Source organism: Peromyscus leucopus, chromosome 13 (genome assembly GCF_004664715.2).
Source record: "Peromyscus leucopus breed LL Stock chromosome 13, UCI_PerLeu_2.1, whole genome shotgun sequence".
Lineage (NCBI taxonomy): Eukaryota > Metazoa > Chordata > Mammalia > Rodentia > Cricetidae > Peromyscus > Peromyscus leucopus.
In genome coordinates, this window is record NC_051074.1 from 8,191,430 (window position 1) to 8,212,246 (window position 20,817).

General features: G+C 53.7%; 1 protein-coding gene across 1 annotated transcript in view; it reads right to left on the reverse strand.

The window, feature by feature from the left end:
* Per2 (period circadian regulator 2) overlaps window positions 1–19,394 on the reverse strand; it is a 43,389-nt gene extending 23,995 nt beyond the window's left edge. The window contains exons 1-7 of the mRNA XM_028880350.2: window positions 19,268–19,394; window positions 10,720–10,968; window positions 9,898–9,960; window positions 8,540–8,694; window positions 4,830–4,951; window positions 4,151–4,352; window positions 488–539 (exon numbers count right to left, since the gene is read on the reverse strand). Of these exons, the coding sequence (XP_028736183.1) occupies window positions 488–539; window positions 4,151–4,352; window positions 4,830–4,951; window positions 8,540–8,694; window positions 9,898–9,960; window positions 10,720–10,949 (824 nt within the window). The 5' untranslated portion in view covers window positions 10,950–10,968; window positions 19,268–19,394. The remainder of the gene's footprint in view (window positions 1–487; window positions 540–4,150; window positions 4,353–4,829; window positions 4,952–8,539; window positions 8,695–9,897; window positions 9,961–10,719; window positions 10,969–19,267) is intronic.
* Window positions 19,395–20,817: the final 1,423 nt, after the last annotated feature.

A 20,817-nucleotide genomic window follows, 5' to 3' on the forward strand; every position in this document is an offset into this window, starting at 1 on the left:
TCCTCAGCAATTTGCAGTTAGATTAGGACAAAGCAACTAGAAAATGGAAGTTGCTTCCTTAGAGGCGCTCTGGGCCCAACTCTCCTTGGGGTCATGGCTGACCTTGTCCCGGATGCTCAGGTGGTCACCAAGAGCCTGCAAGGAACACTGTGACTCTAATCAAAGAAATGCAGGTGCGCATTCAGGGCTAGTGCAGTGCCTGGCCCACGGCCCTAGAGAATGTCTTCCTCAGCAGCAGAGGGCCAGTGGGGGGACTCGGGGAGGGGGAGGGGGGAAGAGCAGGTTGATTTACCCACTTTGCACTCCCTTTCCACAGGTATCTTGTAACTCATTCAAGTGAGTTTCACCCAGGCTCCGCAGACACTGTGTCTGGTCTCACTCTCAGTGTGTGTGTGTGTGTGTGTGTGTGTGTGTGTGTGTGTGTGTGTGTGTATGTGTGTACACATACAATACATATTGCTTTCTGAGTTAGGAAGACTGAACTTACCTAACACGGCAGAAGAAAGATTTCTCCTCCATGCACTCTTGAGTGAAAGAATCTACAAGAAAAACCCAGAGTCATTCACCCAAGTCAACAAACACAGAGTCAAATGGAGGTGTACATTGTGAGCTGGGCCAAGTACAAAGTGAGTCCTTCATAGAGATTTTAGATTCAATTCAATTCCAAGGTGTGCTGTACACCAAATTACACTGTCCTACAAGTTTACAGCCACGGCTTTAGGAGTTTTGTTTTTTCTTTTTGAAACAGGGTTCTGCTAAGTAGCCCTGGTGGGCCTGGAACTCGAGACAATCCGTCACCTTCTGCCTCTCTAGTGCTAGGATTACTGGCAAGAGCTAACAAACGTGTGACCGACACACTGGCAGTTCAGTTGCCGAAGACACACTACTGCGTGTACTTATGGACAAATCCCTGAGCATTCACACCGCCACTTCTGAAATACTTGCTTCTAATAGAAGGGACACAAGGCATTTGAAAATATCAACACTTGGTAAAATATCAACTTACTTTTATATTTACAATGTCTTGGGAAACGTGAGTTCGCTGGACCTCACGTCAGGGAAGGGAAGCAGGTGTCTCTATAACAGTTTGAAGGTTACAAAGACCTTAGACTTCAGCTTACATACAGCATTTCTTTCATTCAAAAGAAATGAAGAAACACAGGAAATGACCAGTTACAGAAAACGATACAGAATTAGCAGCCTGCAAAGCCCCCTGTGAGGTGGCCAGACTCTCTTTCCTATTTAGACCGTACTTTGGCTGTCCATCCACATGCCAAGCCATTTCCTTTCCACAATCCTGAACCATGCCCCCATAACTCACACTGCGAACGTTTAACAGTCAGCCCTGTCTCTGGGTTTAGGAGAAAGTAGACAACCTCCTTCAGAGGAACCCTCAAACAAATGGTGCGTCTACCCCAGGCTGCCTGCTGCAGGGGTACATTTGTCACGGTGGAGGACAGAGTGGCAGTGTCCAGCTCTGATGCTGACAGAACAGGGATGGGGAGGAGGGGAACTCCTCACACTGGCCAGATTCCAGTGGTGATGTGACGACAAGGGTCGAGAGGCCGTTGTGTGAGCAGAGATCAGTGACCTGCCGGCCCCAGACAAAGACAGCAGGTAGTTCCTGGTCACAAGGCCACAGCAATCTGAGTTCCATCCTCGCTCCTCAGAAGCTACAACAGTCTTCAGTTCAGCTCCAGCTCTGGACATTAAAAGCCCATAAGGGGCTGTGATCGTCCGTCAGCCATGTGTGGACAGGCACCAAGGAACTCTTTTGCTGGCTAGCCTTGTCTATGATGGTGGAGGCTAGCTTCCCCTCAACCCCCACTGCCAGTGGCAGTGCTGTGACCCTGGAAGCATGGCAGCCCCCCCACCCCAGGGTCAGAGTCTTCACAGTAAGTTGGCAGAACAGAACAAAGCTTTGCAAAGTTCAGCCACAAGGGCAGGTGAGAGGGGCTGCCAGTGTGGTGGGACCCAGTGGTCACGGTAATCCAGTCTCCTCCGAGGGACTCAGTCACCCCTTAAAGACCAGTCACTCAGCGTTTCACAAGTGACCCTACAGTTCAGCATGAGTTTGAGAGGGGCAGCCCATGTCTAGGCCACAGGTGGTGGCTCAGCTGGCTTGCCACAGCTCATGCTCTTCTCACAATGCAAACGATAATCAATTCCATCCCATAGTCTCTAGTGCCGACCTGAAAGTCCCAAGTCCAACTGTGAGCTCAGACTAACCATCTGCTTTAAGGGAAGAGGGTTTTGGATAGGCATGCTGTTCCAGAGGAAGGCCGGCCAGGAGGAGGGGTGATAGGCCTCAGGCAAGTCTGAAATCGGGGTCCACAGACCTTGTCCTAAAGCTGTAGGGTCCATCATGTTTCCCCAGAGACCACCTCCTGCACACTGGATACGAGTGGGTAAGACTGGGTTCCCAAAGAACCAAGCAGCCCGGACCCATGGTTTGCTGGGCTCAGTCCAGCTTGGGCTGTTAGGGTTGCCTATGGCTTTCCTGGGATGTGTGGCTTGCCCCTCTCTGGTAGCTCTGATAGCTGCTCTGGCTTCCCAGGGTGGCAGCCCCTGCCAGCGCTGCCTGGCACAGCCTTGGTCATATTCTCTGCATCATCTCTGCCCTGTGGCCCAGGAAGCCATCATCTTCCTGTCTGCAGAAAGGACCCTGCCAAGGCCTAGGCTCACAGCCCCTGGAGCAGAGGCAGGGCCACGGCCAGAGCTGGAGAGAGCCAAGTGTGGCTGCAGGGAGCAGAAGCATCCTTGAAGATCTCTGATGTGCCGTCAGGGCTTTTCCTGGGGTGAGGAGGTCTTCTCCTGTTCATCTCCTACCCATGGAAACCTTTAGCAATCTGCTTGGCTGCGGCCTGCATTCCTTTCCTCTCTGTCTGTGGCCAGACTGCGATAACTCCCTCCACACTTCCATCAGCAGGCCGGCCTCAGCCCCGTATGCAAATCAGAGCTTTTCCCCAGCAGTCCTGTCTGCCCCGCCCCCACACCAGAACTGCTCTCAACACTCAGGCCTTTTCTGGTCTTCACTTGGAAACCCTTCAGCTGCTCCCCACTCCCAAGTTCCAAGTTGGTCACTGCTTTTTCAGGTACCTCTGCAGCAGCACCCAGCTCCTGGCCCTCGGACTGTTTCAGTCTGTTTTCCGTTGCTATGACAATCGGTCACAGATGACTTAGGAGGAAGCTCATGGTTCTAGAGGCCGGAAAGTCCGACAGCACAGTGTAAGGATTGGCTGAGCTGCTGGGAAGGTCCACACACTGCTTCCAGTCACGAAGGGAAACAGTGTGGAGGACACTAGGGACAACCTTGCTTTAGAGTGACCCACCCCTCGGTGCCAGGTGAGACTCTGACCCAGGAGAAAGGCATTAGTCCCTCTTCACGACCTCATCACCTCAAGGTCCCACCTCAGTACTGTGACATCAGCAAAATTCAGCACAAGTTTTGGAGGGGACAAACCACACTCAAACTACAGCTGACTGATGGGGGTGGGAGGGCAGTGGAGCCGGAAGGGCACAAGGAGAATGCCTGGATCCAGGGAGAGAAGGCATAGAGTGGCCTGGATGCCAGATAAGAAGGGCTGGGCCAGGGCAAGGAGCCTGGACATGGGTGGAGCACACAGGAGGCATACACACTTGCTAGTGAGCAGGGAGAGCGCCGTGCAAGCCCAGAGAGCTTATAACCTACACTTCTGGACCTGCCTCCAGCCAAGGTGAAGAGCCCCGAGAAGTCACCCTGACAAATGTCACACCTGTCCAATGTGGCAGCTGAGGCCACAAGGGGATTAACTGCCTGCAGGAGGCTGGCGCGCCACTTACCATTCCTCAGCCTTGCAGGATGCACCCCATCTCCCCACATTGTAGTTATGTCAGGGTTCCTGACATACTCAGCATAACTTCATTTAACAATGCCTGATTTTGAAATCTCTCTGGCGTTTACCACGAGTTGGCTATTTATTCTGGAGACAAACGACTGTTTGCCTCTTACCCTAGACAGATCAGTGAACGGCCGGCCGCCCATCAGGAGGGCTCCGCGGGCCATTTTGACATAGCTGAGATGGGGGCCAGCTCCCAACCTCCCGCCATGCCACCAGCCTTCTCCATGCTCCTACTCAGAGGAGACAAGGCACTGCGGCCAGGACCTCACCTAATCCACTGCACACACTCCAGGGCGGAAGTTTGTAAGGGGTGGTGTAGCTGTGGAACACACTGACATCATGAGGAGCCAGGAACTCCACAAACTTGGCATCACTGAAGGCATCCTTCTTACAGTGAAAAATGGAGGCAACTTGATTAGAGATGTACAGGATCTTCCCAGACACCAGGGACACAGCCACAGCAAACATATCCTGGAAATGGAGAACATGATCAGGTGATTATCGTCAGTAGAGACTGACCAGCTATAAGGCTAGTGGGAGCACCCCAACATGAGGATTGGGGGCGGGGGGTGTCTGAGCCTCCTCAAACCTGGCCACATTGACTTTCCTGTTCCAGTGCAGACATCCATCATAACACCATCAGGAATGACACATTAGGCCAGCCTTCCCCCGCTCCTCTGCTAGCTCCCCTGGCATGGCAGAATGACCTGCTCCAGCTAGTCTCTTTCAGGTTCTGGGGGTGGCCTGCAGAGCTGCCTGCCCCTCTGATCACAGGAAGGCTCAAGGAGCTAGGCCATCTCCCAGGAGAGAGCAGAAGTCTAGAACATGACTTCACCTCAGAATCGCCAACTCTGTGATTTTGTTTTATCGAGAGGAGTGGACCCGCTTCCTGACAGTGGACCAGCTGGCTCACCCAAGGGAGGACTCATGCCCTGTCAAAACACTCACAGCATTCTTCACGATGTACTCCGAGGTAACGCCCTCAACCTGCTCCATGGTGTAGGAGGGCACATCACAACTGCAGGGCTGGCTCTCACTGGACATCAGCAGCTGGTAGTACTCCTCGTTAGCTAGAGGAGAAACGGGACCGTGGTCAGCAGGTGGGACCAACGCGACAGCGCACTGTTCCCGGCCCCTGCAGGCGCGGTCCATGTTCCTCAAATGAACAAGTGGGATGGGGTAGAATATTTTGGATCCAGGGAGTGTAGACATAAGTGACCAGCACTCAAGAGCAGACCGGAGACTTTCTCTGGCACGCCAGGCCTGTGTCACAAATTTAAAAACTGATAAATAAATTACTTTAAGTCATAAGGGTCCATAGGGCCCCAAAGTATGATGCAACCACAATGGTCTCACTCAGGACCACAGCAGTAGCCCCTGCACTGGAGCCTTGGTGGTCCCTTTTGGGATTTCCACACAGGCAGAATCCACGGCTTGAAAGAGGAACAGGTCCCAGAAGCCACACTGGAAAGTGCCGTGAGCAGCTCCTGCAAATGTGGCCGTGATATGAGTTCCTGTCTGTGGGGGACTGGGGGAGGCCAGCCACAGCAGCTCTCGCTGGACGTGAAACAGTCACTCCTGTGTCTACAGTTCCACATGCCCGGGCAGATGGAACCCAGGGTGGCTGTGTCCTGGAGTTTGACCTTGGGATCCAGCCAAGCGTGTGTTCCCTGCAGTGTGGTGGCAAGGTCTTTGGACCCATGGCTGGGTCTTATCTGATGTTGATTACTCCACCTTCACAGGCTGGTAGGTTTCTGAGCATGCTCTCTGCTGGAAAGCTTAGGAAAGTTCTTGATCTGGCAGAGCTCCCAAGTTCTGGAGTTACTGCGGAGGCCAAGCATGAAGCGTGGAAACCAACAGTCCCCAGAGAGCGAGCTGCCTCCAAGCTCGGGCTGACTCACTGAGCTGCTCTTTCCACAGAGCCGGGTTTTCCTTAGGCACAGGCGCCAGAGCCACGGTCTCCACCGTGGGGTTCGGCCTTGGAGCACTAGGTTCCCAAACGTGTTTAGCCTAACCAGCACTGGCTGGCAGACAGCACTCTTCAGACCACATCCATCTTCCAAAAGGGACAGCAGCTGAAGGAGGAGCCCACCGAGGCTTCAGGCTGAAGAGACCACCCAAACATGCAGAGGCCAGCACACCGCAGAATAGCGCCTCTACAGCTAGCTCCAAGGACCCAAGATCAACACCAGCAACCTGCCCACGACTGACAAAAAGCTGTCCAGATACTTAGAAATAGAAGACTGAAGTACAAGTTCAACCCTAGACTACTGGACACAAGCCTGGCCTACATGCTTGATGGCTACAGGACAAGCTGGGAACGCTGACTGTAAAGCCTAGATCACAGCTCTTTGGCTTGGTCTATTTTAATGTGTGTTTGTAACATGCAGTACTCAGCCTTCAGCACATGTGTGTGACTGTGACCAAAGGTTCACACAGGTGCCACACATGGGTGAAGGGGTGCTGGGGGCTTGATTTTCCCATCACCTGCCCGTGGCCCCTGCCCTCTCTGCCCCAGTGGGATGCTCGCCTCTACCTGTTCACTGCAAAGGATCACATAGCCAGCGACATCCCCTACCATCCGTGGATGGAAAGACAAGGGACTAAAAAGCCAGGGCGGTGGTGGCGCACGCCTTTAATCCCAGCACTCGGGAGGCAGAGCCAGGTGGATCTCTGTGAGTTTGAGGCCAGCCTGGGCTACCAAGTGAGTTCCAGGAAAGGCGCAAAGCTACACAGAGAAACCCTGTCTCGAAAAACAAAAAAAAAAACAAAAAAAAAAAAAGAAAAGAAAAGAAAAGGGACTAAAAAAAGGGCCTAAGCACTCAGCACTGAGTCAGGGCTGTAGAAAGATGTTTTCTCCACAGCAGAGCACCCACAAAGCTCACGTCCCTGTGCCCAGTAACTGACTAAAAGTTTCTGGGCCTTTCTTCCAATGGCCTCCTTCAGCGAGGCCTTCCAGTATGACCATCCAGGGGACTGAGGCCTGAACCTCAGGATGGGCTGCCTGCTTTCCACCTGGTTAGTGTTCCCGGTGTCTGGGAGTCAAGGGCAAGTGCAATGGCCCGAGGACATGGGGAGCCGACCCACGCAGGTCCTGGGCAGGGGCAACTGAAGGAGTCTGCTGGGTGCTGGAGACCCACGGGCTCCCTGCACAGGAAAGCACCACAGCTCTTTTCCAGGTCCGTCTTTAGACGCCTCAGTCTCCTTCCTCACGGGCCTGTCAAAATGTTCTGCCATATTCTGTCTCCTAAAAGTCAAACACACAAACAGCAGCAGATTCTGCTATATGAAGGACCCAAAATAGGAACTGTTAATGGCTAGAGTTGCCCCTGACTGTGCACGCATGATAGCGAGAGGTGTCCTGAGACAGAACCCGGTGACGGGTGGCGTTGATGTGCCCTGTCTCTTTCCTTCTTGGTTGAAATTACTACCAGGACAGAAAAGGTTCTGTAGGTAAACATTTTTAGATGAACAGGAAATGAGTCACCTGGGTTGAATTCATGAATTAAGAAGTACCTTAGTGGAAGGGGCTGGAGAGATGCTTGGTGCTTAAGAGGACCAGGGTTCAATTCTCAGCACCTACATGGCGGCTCACAACTGCTTGTAACTCCAGTTCCAGAGGATCTGATGCCCTCTTCTGCTCTCCACTGGCACTGCACACATTCGGTGCATATACATATATTCAGGTACACACACACACACACACACACACACACACACACACACACACACACTGCCTGGGATTTAGCTCAGTTGGTAGAATGCTTGCCAAGATTGCACAAAGCCTTAAGTTAGATCCCTAACATCACATCAAACCAGATACGGTGGTGCACACCTAATCCTAGCAATTGAAAGGTGGAGGCAAAGACTCTAGAAGTCCAAGGTCAGCCTCAGTTACACAGCAAGCACAGTGAGTTTGTGGCCAGCCTGGGCTACATGAGGTCCTGCCTTCAGAAAAGCTAGTGCGAAGAGCTGGCAACCCCCTCTGTCTCTTTTTTCAGGCTACAGGATAAAGGTGGACAAGACCTCAGGAATGTTGTATTTCAATTCCATTCTGACCCATGCAGCTCATAGTTCCATGTGACCATCATTAGCTCATGTGACCATCATTCTGAACTCACAGTCATTGTCCCAAACAAATGCCAGAGCCAAGAACACGCTAGACTTCTGCATATGACCCGATCTTACCACAAGAAGCTTACGAGGTACATAGACTTTTCCTATCCACTGGGTTTTCTGCCTATTTTTGGTTTTGCCTCTGAAAGTCCAGTTCAGTAGAAAACAGTGAGGAACCATGGTTCTTAACCGACTTTAACGCCATTGTATTTGTATTGCTTCCTTCTGCCATTTCAGGGATGAGTCTTAGAAAGCTGAGACTATTTACACTACAGTTGAGACATTTAACACGTTTCGAGGGCTGGAAGGATGGATCAGAGGGTAAGGGCTCCTGCTGTGCAAACCTAGAGACCTGAGTTCAATCTCTGGAACTACATAAAGATGGAAGAAGATAGCTCACTCCACACACAAGTGCAACACACACACTACCCACCACCACACACAGAGACGCACGGGCACATATGCACAAAGAAGCAAACAAACAAATCAACAAAACCCCACTTGTTTCACCGGGTGTGAACAGACGTGCAAAGTGCACATACCCTTCACCTGCTTCACGCTCCGCAGGGCATACTTCAAGGTTGCCAGCGTGCTGGCCTTCCCCTTGGCCTTCTTGTCTGCGGGGAGGTGGACCTTCAGCTCCCTCAGTGTCCTTATCAGCTCTTTGTGTGCGTCAGCTTTGGCAGACTGCTCACTACTGTGGAATTCAAGAAAAAAGGCCATCGAATGTGAGTCTTTTGAAGAGAGTGGCTGGGGCAGGGACAGCCATATTCTTCACCCCTGGCCTCCCTCACCTCGGACCAGCAACACCTTCTCAGTTGTGGCCAGGAATGAGGTCTAGAGACATGGCTAAACACCTCCTTCCAGGAGACCACAGACTGATAAGAATCCCTGTTCTCACCCAGAGAGGAGTCCTTTCAACAAGATCCTTGTCCCGGGGTCAGGCTGGGCCTCGTTTAGGAGGGACACTGGTCAACCCTTGGTATAGTGGTGTAGGCTTTGCCACTGGGTTATCTCATTCCCTACCCCATGCAGAGGGACAAGGACTGTATGAAGGACAGCAGAATAGCTCCTGGAGACACGAGCATGGACCATGAGAACAGAAGAGAGGAAGGGGGACCTTTAAGAAAGGGGCTCCAACTAGGCGTGGTGGCGCACGCCTTTAAATCCCAACACTCAGGAGGCAGAGCCAGGCGGATCTCTGTGAGTTTGAGGCCAGCCTGGTCTACAGAGTGAGTTCTAGGACAGGCTCCAAAGCTACACAGAGAAAGCCTGTCTCAAAAAAACAAAAAACCAAAAAAACAAAACAAAAAAAAAAGGGGGGGGGGTTTCCAAGGAGAAAAGAGCGAGCAGGAGACAGGAAAGATAGATAGCAAGGAATTGCTGCTGGAAATGGCTTATGTTGAGGAGAAGGTATCCAAAGAGTGATGGGTCAGGTCCCTGAGACTTCAGTGGCCAAGGGCCCACAGGCCTTGGAGAGGGGACTTCTGCCCCAGTGATAAGAAAATGTCTGTGAACACACAGATAACTTGTTGCAAAAGGGTGAAGAAGTTCCTGCTGGACACACAGGCCTGAGGCAAGGATGCTTAGAGGGAGCTGGGAGGAAACCTGATGCCCAAGGACAACCAGCTCAGAGAGGAACGGGGGGCCTGTGGCTGGGTGACAGGCAGGTGTCACCTGTCACACTGACTGGTGTGTTGGTCAGGCCAACAGATTTATCCAAGCTTAAGAGTCACGTTACCTTCAAACCTGGCCTAAGAGGAAGTCCTGAAACTTGTTGAAAGAGCATGATGTGGGAGCTATGGTGGGTCCCACCTCCCTTGAGAGAGCATGAGGGAGAAGCTGTGGTGGGATCCACGCCACTGAAAGGGCATGAGGTGGGCAGTATGGTGGGTCTCACCTGCAGCCGCTTGTGGAGGGGTTGTGTTCTGGCTCCGTCATCATCAGTCTGAAGGCATCAGGGCTGCGAGAACAGATAGTGACAGTCTCAGTGACAGATCTCTATACGCCTCTTCCCCCCCATCCAGCCAGCACAACAGACTGGGGACATCACACCAGAGACTTAAAGAGAATAGTGGGGTGTGCTGGGTGATGGCTTTGGGGTAAAGAACCTGCCTGGCATGCCTGAGGCCCCCCACGGCTTCTCACAAAATAAGAGTCGGGGCTGGAGAATCATCTCGGTGAAGAGCACTTCCAGAGGACCTAGGTTCAATTCCCAGCACCCACACGGCTGTTTACAGCCACCTGTAACTCCAGTTCCAGGGGATTTGATGCTCTCTTATATCCTCCGTGATCACCAAGCACACAAGTGGTGCACAGACATCCATAAAGGCAAAGCACCCATACACATTAAAATTAAAATTTTAAAAAGGAAAAATTATGTTAAGACTGGAGCATAACATCTTCAGATATCAGGAGCGTTGAGCATGGAGAGATGGAAATGCAAACAGAGCAATCATTTTCTGTGACCTGCCTTGTAGGTGTGTGAGCAGCCACCTCCAAGATCTCACCGGACTGTCAAGTGGCATCAGACACAAAAATGCAAAGATGACTGTATTATCATTATTCGGAAGGACAGACCCCAATAAATATTATCTACAGAATTAAGTAGTGCAGCAATCCTGCAAGTTCTGGCACTTGCTGCTGGAAGACGGACAACAGAAAACATGGAGGAAGCCACAGGTGTCCTGTGTGTGGGGGTCCCGCCTGAGGCTGAACCTACCTCGGGTGAGTGTTGGAAGGTTCCACCAGCATCCGCAGCTCCTTCCCGCTGTCATCACAGTCACTGCCCTGAGAGTCCCGCCCTGTGGAGCAGTTCTCATTGGTTTCATTTCCGCTGGAGCCACTGCTCATGTCCACGTCTTCCTGAAGCGCAGCCTGGCTGGGCTGAGGCTCCCCTGGCTCCTTGGAGGGGCTGGTGGAACCATGGGAAAAGTCCACGTAGCCATTCATGTCGGGCTCTGGAAAGAAGCTGGTGAAGGAGAGAAGATTGTGGTCAAATGTTAAAAGACTCCAGTGAGGCTGGGAATGAAGCTCCATAGTATAGAGCCTGCGTCTAGTGTGGGCGAGGCCCTGGGTGTGATTCCCATGATCAATGGCACAACTGTCATTTACTTGTGTGCGCATGTGGTCCTGATTCCTTAGCTCCTATTGGTCCTGGATCAGGAAGACAGCTGACCTGAGCGCCTCGGCTGGGCCATGGAGGTGCTGACACCTTGTCAGCAGACAGACAAGGACACTGGCAGCCACCTAGGTAGTGGGGGAATACAGTCACACTACATGGTGAGCAGGGCCTGAGAATCTCTATCCCACTGTCTCCCTAGGTGACATTAAGCAGCAGGGTCCAGCAACAACTTCCGCACAGCACAGCATGAGTCACAGAGAAGCTGCAGGCAGCAGGGCCTGCTGGAGAGGTGATGCTGTTGGGTGAGGGGTGAAGAGGCCTCCGTGAGGCTGGTCCAGTGGGTATGCCATGGCACGCTCCAGATGCTGGGGGCTCTGTCACTGCAGTAGCCTGGCCTTGGCATAAGGTGGTGTGAGCAGGAAGGAGATCCACGCTTACCCAGGACAGTTAGGGGCCACTGAACTGCCTAAGCATCACAGCCGTGGGACTTGGTTTACATTTGGCAGGATCCCACGGCCACACTAGATGGAAACTTGAACTTGTGTGCTTAGGGCTAGGTGTGGAGAAGGGGCTAAAACTCCATCACTAACAAGGCTTTCATAGAAAGCTGAACTCCCTGAAGGGTTACAGACTTAGTGACTGGGAAAGGTGGGCATAACACCAGACAGGAGGTCACAGCTCAGGGATAGGAGACTGTTAAATGTCACTGGGAGAAAAGAGGGAGGGCCAGGGATAATGTTTCTAGCAGGACCCTGGCAGAAAGCAGACATCATTTAGGCTGGGTCACATCAGGTTTCTGCAAACAGCTAAAAGCAGTTAAGGGCTGGGTGCTGGGCTTGAGAGAGGTAGTTATCACCACTCAAGTGGGTAGGGGAGAAGAAAGAGCTAAAGACATCCAGATCACTGCAGGCTGAGGAACAAATGCCTGACCACTCTCTCCTGATCTCTCCTCTACCAAGCACGGGAGGAAGCCAGAGAACTAGGGACTTGATGACTCTTGCTAGCAGGCCAAGTGAAGCAGCAGGTTCCCCTGGAAGGTACAACATCTCCACTGGCTTCCTGGCAGTCAGGAAAACACAGGTTGCCAATGAAAGGTGGACACAGCCCAGGTCACACGAGTCACTGCATGCAAGATTCCATGCCACAGGTGAACTGACGGGGCAGGACACTCAGCCAGGGCTGCATAATATCAGGCAGCTTCCAGCTCCCGACTGGCCTGACCCAGGATGCTCTGGTCCTGTACCCACCCTAAGCTTAGAGGTTTCTCTGTGCTGACTAAGCCCACCCTGGCACTGCCTGTCCACAGCATGAGCTCACCCTGTCTAGGATGGAACAAAGACAGGAATACGTTCTAGATTCACCTCCCACCCATTTCCCCCCGTAATTCATGTAAAATGACCACACATTTAAAGCTGCCGGAGGAACAGCATGGTTTTCAGGAGCTCGGGGGATCCCAAAAGGGCCCCACTGTTCGCCACCAAGCAAGGGCATACACGGGTGTAGCGGTGACGGGAGCAGGGGGGTGGGGGTTGGGGGGGGGTGGCACTGGAGTCTCATGCCCTGCTGGATTGCCCCAGGCCCCAAGGAAGATGGCCAGCACTGCAGATCCCCCCTCCTCCCCCTTGCCACAGTGGGACAAATGGACAGTGGAACCACCGGGAAGATGCTCACAGACAAACTGTGGGGCGCCACAGCCTGAGGTCCCCTGCAGGGCCACACCAAGAAGGTGGCCATGTATGCAGGAGACAAAGCAGGTGGCATCCAGTCAACACCCTGGTGATGGCATCCCAAGGCCCAACACGACCCTTCACCCACTGAAGGGCTGACTCCAGGGAGATGGGAGCCACACAGAATCGAGCGAGGTTGCTTCTAGGAACCAGCTGAGTGACAAGACCTTGTTTGTCCACAAGTAACAAAGGCCAAAGTAGGGCTTTCGAGAAGTCTCTGACGGAGAAACACAGCCCCTAGCAGACAGGGAGGGCAGCTCAGGACAGCCAGCGCCCACTCCTCCTGATGCACAAAAGTCCTACAGTCGACAGGTCTGACGAAACAAGCAACCCAAACGGAGATGACGCCACAGGCCAAGGCGAAACCACCACCTCAGAACTGATGAAAAAGGACACAGGCCGGTCAAGAAGGGAGAGATGTCTGTGGTGACGGGGATGCTGGAGAAAGTCATTTTGTGGTTGATGCTGCTCCTTCTGGTAAAATAAAGTCTTTCTGAGTAGATCAGGATGGTCTTGAACTTGTAATCCTCCTGCCTCAGCCTGCCCTATGCCGGGGTTACAGAGATGATGGGTGTGCGTTGTCTAAGAAGGGAAAGGTGATGTTACCTAGCAGAAGGACAGACAGACTGAGGGGAAAGTGGCCATTTTCACCCAGGGAGAATTGTTTTCTAGAAAAGCCTCAGAACACCGAGATAAAGACAGGTTTGAATCTGCCAATCTGCAGACGCCCTGGGTACCAGCAATATTATGTAACAGAAGTCTAGCAACCCTACAGAAAGTTATGTTTTCAAGAGCAAAGAAAGGGATGTCAGTATCCAAGGAGGAAAAACAAACACCTGACTCACAAAGCAGGAAGGGGGGCACCAGGCTGGGGCACCAGGCTGAGGAGGCACCAGGCTGAGGAGGCACCAGGCTGGGGCACTGTTTATACCCAACCGTGTAAAGAAGAGCTGTGCAGGGAAGGGAGAGTGCCCCAGACAGGGCCTTGCTTGCTCTGTCACAGAGAGAGGGAGTTTGCCAGTATCCCAAGTCACAGGAAACCTAAACACAGAGATTGCCCCAGCTGAAGTCAGAACCAAATGAGCAAGTCCTCGCCTTTTTTTTTTTTTTTTTTTTTTTTTTTTTTTTAAACGGGAGGAGCCTTTTGGAGCGTGCCTAAGCACAGCCTTCACAGAGGGGACCTTCCCACAGAGATGTAGGATTGATGGGGAGATCGCCAGCACCAGGAGAACGCAAGGAAGAAGCTGTTTGGCCCGCTGGTCACCGAACATTATTAGGACCCACTGCATGGTGATGAAGGTGGAGAAGAGCTGGCCACAGGAGCTTGGAAATGTAATCACTGAGACTCTCTGGAAGGAGGTGTGGCCTTTTCTCCTTCTAGGAACTGAGACACAGAAATGCCTACCCGCGCCCCCCACCACTGCAGTCAACAACACAACAGGAGAAGTGATTCGGGCCAGTGGATGTTACTTATAGGCCTGTGAGGGGACCCTTACTCAGAGGACAGACTTTGTCTATGAAGGGGACTTAAGGCTCTTTGAGGTCCAGCTGTCCCTGGGCATCTCCGCTATCTATCCACCCCTCCCCCAGTCTAGCCTGTGGGTACATTCTCACTCCAGAGAATCTGCAGTGCTGTTCCCTCCGGCCCACAGCACTCTCCTCAGACACCCGGATAACATCATCACTTTCTCCCCACGGAGGCGCGGGGGGGGGGGGGGGGGGGGGAGAGAAGTATCAGCATGATGTTTCCATTCTCTGCTAGGAGCAAGGTGTATGAGTGTGAGAGTTCTGAGTGCTTCCTGCTGGACTCCTGGGGCATTACACATACTATGCAAAGGCACACTGCCCGGGACTCTGCACCACAGAGCACTGTGCACCTGCCAGGAGGAGGAGGAGGCCAGGAGAGCCTGGGACTGCCCCACAGAGCACTGTGCATCTGCCAGGTCTCCACACCACAGAGCACTATGCACCCACTGGGAGAAGCAGGCTAGCGCAGCCCAGGGCTGGGTACCAGAGTTCTGCGCCCACACTATGAAAGTGCTGTAGGAGTCCGGGACCACGCGGGTAATCACACTAAAAGCACGGGGCCACACATGCAGGCCCTGCTGCCCAGTGACCCCTAGGGCAGCCTTTGCACACACTAGAGCACAGGTGCTATCCTGCTCTCCCAGGGCTCACCCCGAACACAGTGATCAACAGGGAACCAGAACACACCGGATATGAACATTTTCTGGGGGGCCATAAAGGAGCAGTAGGTCAGCGCATGCGAGTGGGGACTGGGAGAGAGGTGCCGGCATGATGACGACTTGTCACGTGAGCTCCTGGGTTCAGGGTGGGCGCACAGTACCCCTGAAGCCACGGGATTTGCTCTCTCTTGACCTCTAACACTAGGCCACATCCATCTCCTCCCCCAGGCCTCCCCTCGGATGAGCGGCCCATCTTTTTTGCCTTAGGTTATGAAGGTGGCAGGGCAGTGGGACAAGCAGTCCAAGAGGGGCCAAGCCTTCTGCCATGCTCCACTCTTCTCGGCTAGGTGATCTGGACAAGCTCCTTAGTCTCTGTGCCATGTTTCCCACCTTTATGACGGGAATAAAAAGTCCCCCCCCCACCCCCGTACTGGCACTTGGGAGGATTAAATGGGTTGATATATATCTGGAATGTGATAAATGACCTATGAATACCAGCTTTCCACCTTGGGGCTAAATCCCGACAGGAAGATAGACAGCCAGGTCACCCGGTAACTGGGGTAGGGTGAGGGCGTTCACTGTGGAGCCAGCTGGTAGCACCTCTGGCTTACACACAAAGGACTAAGACCTCCCCCATTCCACCCAACCCCACCCCTGGTGCGCCCTCGGTGTTCTGTGTTGGGCTCAGTTCCTGGGACTCCCCGTCTGTGCCTGGCAGTTCCAATTCCTGGGGTAGGGGAGGTCTATGTGAACAGGGTCACGATTGCCACCAGGTTACCGTAGAGAGGAAGATAAACTTTTACCAAAAGAAGGCCAGGCAAGAATGGCAGAAGTGTAAGGCAACAGACTAAGCTAAGTCTTCCAAAACCTCATTATTCCAGAAAATGCACTGCTCAGCATGAAAGGCTCTGATAGACTGACATCAAGTTGCCAAGTTGGCAGAACCAGTTGCTGGTCCAAGCAGACTTTGCCTCCTGGTCAAGCACTCTGTCCTAGCCCTGCTGGGTGGGCAGGAGCCCCTGGGAAAGAGAGTCCAAGTCTCGGGGAGGGTTGTGGAGGGAGAAGGAGAACTTGGCCGAGACCCTCTTGGCCTGAGCCCACACCCTCCCATATCCACCCAGTAGCCTCGCCCACGGACAGCAGTCAGCCTGAGAGCGAGCGGGAGTTAAGCTGCGCCTGTTGACCCGGTCACTCGGCCATGGTCACTCTCCTCAGCCAGACAGAGGCACGTTAGGAAAGGGCAGTGTCATGAGTCTGGGGTGGGAGCGGGTACCCCAGGCCAGCTGCTGGGACGTCACAGTACGACAGCTCGCCACACTTTCCATAATAAATAGTTAGAAACAACAAACAAGCACGACAGAACACAGCCTAGAAGCAAAGCCCGGACAAAGGGCCAGCCTCCAGGAACTTAACACATCCACCTCACTGCCCCCTGCTTAAGGGGAAAATAAATACATTTTCTGAGGGAAATGAAAACCAGTAAAGAACCTACTTCCTTGTTAGCACAGACGCATACATCATAAGGCCCCAGCTTGGTATGTGTCCCTGACCTGAACACGCCCCTCTGACCAGCCTGCAAGAACAGCTTGAGCCTGGCTAATCACAGCCGAGCAAACTCTGCTTTCCAACTTTATGTAACAGGGACCTGACAGCCTGGACCTGGAGCCTGCAAGCTTCATGGTATTTTACAACCTCAAGTATTATAACATGTTTTCTACTTCCTGGTAGAAGCCAATTCCCTGGGGCCTGCCTGCTGTAATCCGGAGAAAATGTTTGTCCTGTTAAATAAACAGCCACACTCTCCATGGTGACGGTTGGGTAACGGAGGAAAATGTGGCCAGGGCTGTCCAAATAAGGAGGGGAAGGAGGTGGCCAGGGCGCTGCCTTGCTAGGACTCCCCCACATGCTTTTCGGTCCTTACCTACGTTGAGGCACCAAGCTGTAGAACAATAATGGACCAAGAAGGCAGCTCCTGGTGGTGGCTGAGGTGGGAGGAGCTGATGGAACGCTTGTGGGGTCTAGGGAGCCCAGCCTTTGCCCTTGGGGACTTATACTGATCCTATTTGACCAGGTGCTGTATGAGTAGACCCCGTCTTTTCACAGAGCCAAGATAATTATGTGGGCCTGGGAGACAGCTGAGTGGGTAAAGACACTGCGGAGACTGAGGACCTGAGTTCGACCCCCGTCACCGACTCCTTCAAGTCGTCCTCTGACCTCCACACGCACACAATACACAAACACACAACAACCTCATTTTGAAAGAAGTCAGTTGTGTGGCCTCTCTCCCTGCTTCTGTCTTGCTCTAGACTCTGGAGTTGCCTACAGTGACCGGCTTTGTTGATTACACTTCACATGAGGGCCAGATCCCCAGAGGGGCGTACTGCGGCTTGGGAACAGGCCAGCAGAGGCTCTCCACTTGCTTATTCTCCAGAAGTCTGCGGGTAGGCAGCTTCCCGCAAGGGTTAGATGAAGAGGGGCCCCACAGGGCTGGGGGCTATTGTGTTTCTAGTCACCTAATGCAGTTGTTTGCAAAGGCAACACCAATATCCACTGTGGCTCTTTCCTCTGCCTCTACACTCCAGGTCCATTGTGGACTTCCCAGCACTGGAGCTGAGGGTCCACTGAGATCGGGTGAAATGATACCATTGTAATAGGCCCCCACACCTCCCAGGGTTTTCTAGAAGGTTCGGTGTTTGAGAGAAGCCATATAATAACAGGAACCTTTCCTACTTCCTTTAAGCACAGCAGATATGTCTCACACGGTGACGCTAAGTGACACCAGGCAGAGCTTCAGAAACTTATCTCTTGGACAGGTGCCCGAGAAAACAGTCCACAGGTACAGAACTCCAAACCCTTGAACTGAATCAGATTTCAGAGACTGCCTCGGGGTAACTGAGGCCCAGGGTAAGCCAAGGTACCCAGTAGCTGCCAGCTGGCTGATGCAGGGCTCTCCCACTGCTGAGCACTCCAGCCTCCTCAGAAAAGATGAGCTCTGTACCAGTGAATCACACCAAGATGCCAGTGACAGATAACTGCAACCACCCACAGTGCCATTCCATGCTGGCACACTGTGCAGCTACCGCTAAAATAAAGGAGTCTCTGGTTTCATTAGATTCCAACAACTCACAAAAAGCGATTGCGTGATTTAAGAACCCGATTTATAATTCAAGACTTCAGGCAGACTCTGCTTCCATTATCAGCCAAACCCGACCTAAGCCCTGTAGAGTAAGGCAGAGTGGACACATCCTCTTCAGGCTTGTACCTCTGGTAAGCATGTGGACCAAGGAGGAGAAACAGATCCCAGACAGTCAGGCCTGGTTTTTACAGTGGTACAGCCTGCCAGCCTGCGTCTGTGCCTCTTTGAGCTAGGGGTTACCCTGGACGATTTCCAGGGAGCCTTCTGGCTCCCTTGTTCTGTATGAATCACCTTTCCAAACTGGTTCCTTGTGTGTACGTTACAGAAACCCTGGCAACCAGGGTTCTTGCAGGGGAAGCAGGCCACCGCCCACCTCTTGGTCCATGTCTGTGCTTGGCAGCCAAGGTATGTCCCAAAGGATGACGTGACTGCTTCAACTCAGAGTGGACACCCCCCCCCCACACACACACACACGCCCAGTCCATCTGGAGACAGGGATACTGGCAAGAATGCCACAGAGGACAAAATAGGTGGACAAGGTGGTCTCCCTGACCTCGCCCCCCCCCCCGGCATGGCTTGGTACTGGGGGCTTTCTCCTCTCTGCTTAACCCCTCCCCCACCTCGGGGAAGCGGGGGTCAGCGCCTATCAGTGGTCCTTCCCCAGGGCCAGACTTGACGCTCGGGACTCATAACAGGAAGCCGGCTTCTCAAGAGACCCTCTGTGTCCCAGGGACAGTTTGCACTGACCCTGGCCCCCTTGGACATCATCACGGGCGTGGGGGCGTGGGGCGGATAAGGAAAATCATTTAAAGAAACGCAGTCTGGTGTGGTGATCACTCAACGGCTCTGCGCCCTCCGACAAGATGCCTAACTAACCTCCCCGACCTCTGTGCCTAGACCTGCGAAACGGGGGCAGCCCTGTGCGCCTGGGAGAGGGTCAGCGCGCGGTCCCGCCCGCATTCTGCCGAGTTGCACCCATTCTCACGGTCGGCTACTTCTGGCGCAGGACCCCAGCTTCAAGCTGTCCCAGCCGCCAGTTACGTAAGCCGCCCGCGGTCGTCCCGGTTCGCGCCACCGCCCGGCGCCGCGCCACTCACCGCTCCGCCGCGTCCGCCCGCGCGTCCGTCCCTCTCTCGGCCCGTCCCTCGGTGCGCCCGGCCTGCGCCGCAGCCGCCCGGAGCCGCTAGTCCTTGTCGCGCTGCCGCCGCCGCCGCCGCCGCCGCCCGGTCGCCCTCCGCTGTCACATAGTGGAAAACGTGACCGCGCGCGCTGCGCCCGCCCCTGCGCGCGCCATTGGTCGCGGCGCCGCCTCATCTGCATACTGGCGGGGCGGAACCTGAGGGCGCCGCGCGTCGATTGGTTGAGACGCCCGTCGCTCTCTTTACATAAGACGCACATGGAACTCCATGTTCACCGCCCCGGTTCCTCAATGAAGACGCGGAGTGCTCGTGCGCCCCCCGCGTCCTGGAGAGTGGGCTCGTCCACTTCCGGCCCGCGGGCCTTCCATTCACCTGGCACGGCTGCTGCCGGCTCGTGCAGAGCGGAGTGGCGCGTACCACTGCGGCGCGGGGGGGAACGATGCCTGGCAGCTACGCAATTCGTGCCCCGCGGAGTCCCCGGGCCGCGGGCGTACCACCTGCAGCTACACGACCGGCCTGGGCGCCCCGCAGGACCGAGAAAACTCTCTGCTGGCACACTTCGCTCACCCAGCCCAGTTCATTCATTTCTTTTCTCATTCATTCATGGCGAGGCGCCCGAAGACAGACAGGGCAGCCCCTCTGGATCTCTTGCTGCACACCCACCCAGGTCATCACCCTGTGCCCCAGGTTGACGGTCGTCCCAGATGGACCAGAGCACACCGCTTCCACGCAGCCTTTCTTGTTTTTGAAACCGTGTGTTGCAAGTGTTGATTCAGGAAATAAGGTCATGAGTACTGTGCAGAGATACAAAAGAAAGAAGTGATTCCTCCCTGCCCTCAATCTCGTAGAGAGAAAAGACTGACGTTCTAAAGGGGAACTTAACCAAATGAGATGGTGTAGTTTATTAACCTTACAGGGTCTATGGAGGCGCGGCACTTGAGGATGGGTAAATGGGGTATGCATCTGGAAAAGCAGGGCTTTTCCTAGGTGGAAGCTGCAGACACTCGCTAGTCAGGGTAAAGAACTCCCCAGGGATAGAGCAGCAGTGCCCCTGTGGCACCCTGGCTGAGGCTATTCTTTCAAGAGCAGTGTCTGGAAGCACATGAAGCAATCAGGCTCCTGTCCAAAGGGTCAAAGGAGGGAGTGGAACTTCCCCTGAGACTGGTTTGAGGCCCCAGATTTACCTGTATGACAGAACAACTTAAGGGCTCTGAAAGTGTAGGGTGTGATGGGGCAGACGAGGTTGTCTTGTCTTTGACGGGTGAAAGGATCACGTGGCACACTGTCCAGGAGTTGAAGCCTAGCAGCATCCACTACTCTGGATCTTCTTCCCCTGCTGTGTCCTAGGAACCAGGGATGGAAACCGAAACAAACAAAAACAAGTCTGTGAGCAAGCTGAGCCGCTGGTCTACACAGCCAGCTAACCCACATTCAGGAATTCCTGTGTGGGAGCCGCTTCTTTCTCTCTGCCCGGCAGGACAGGCTGCAGATGGGGCAGATACTAAGTT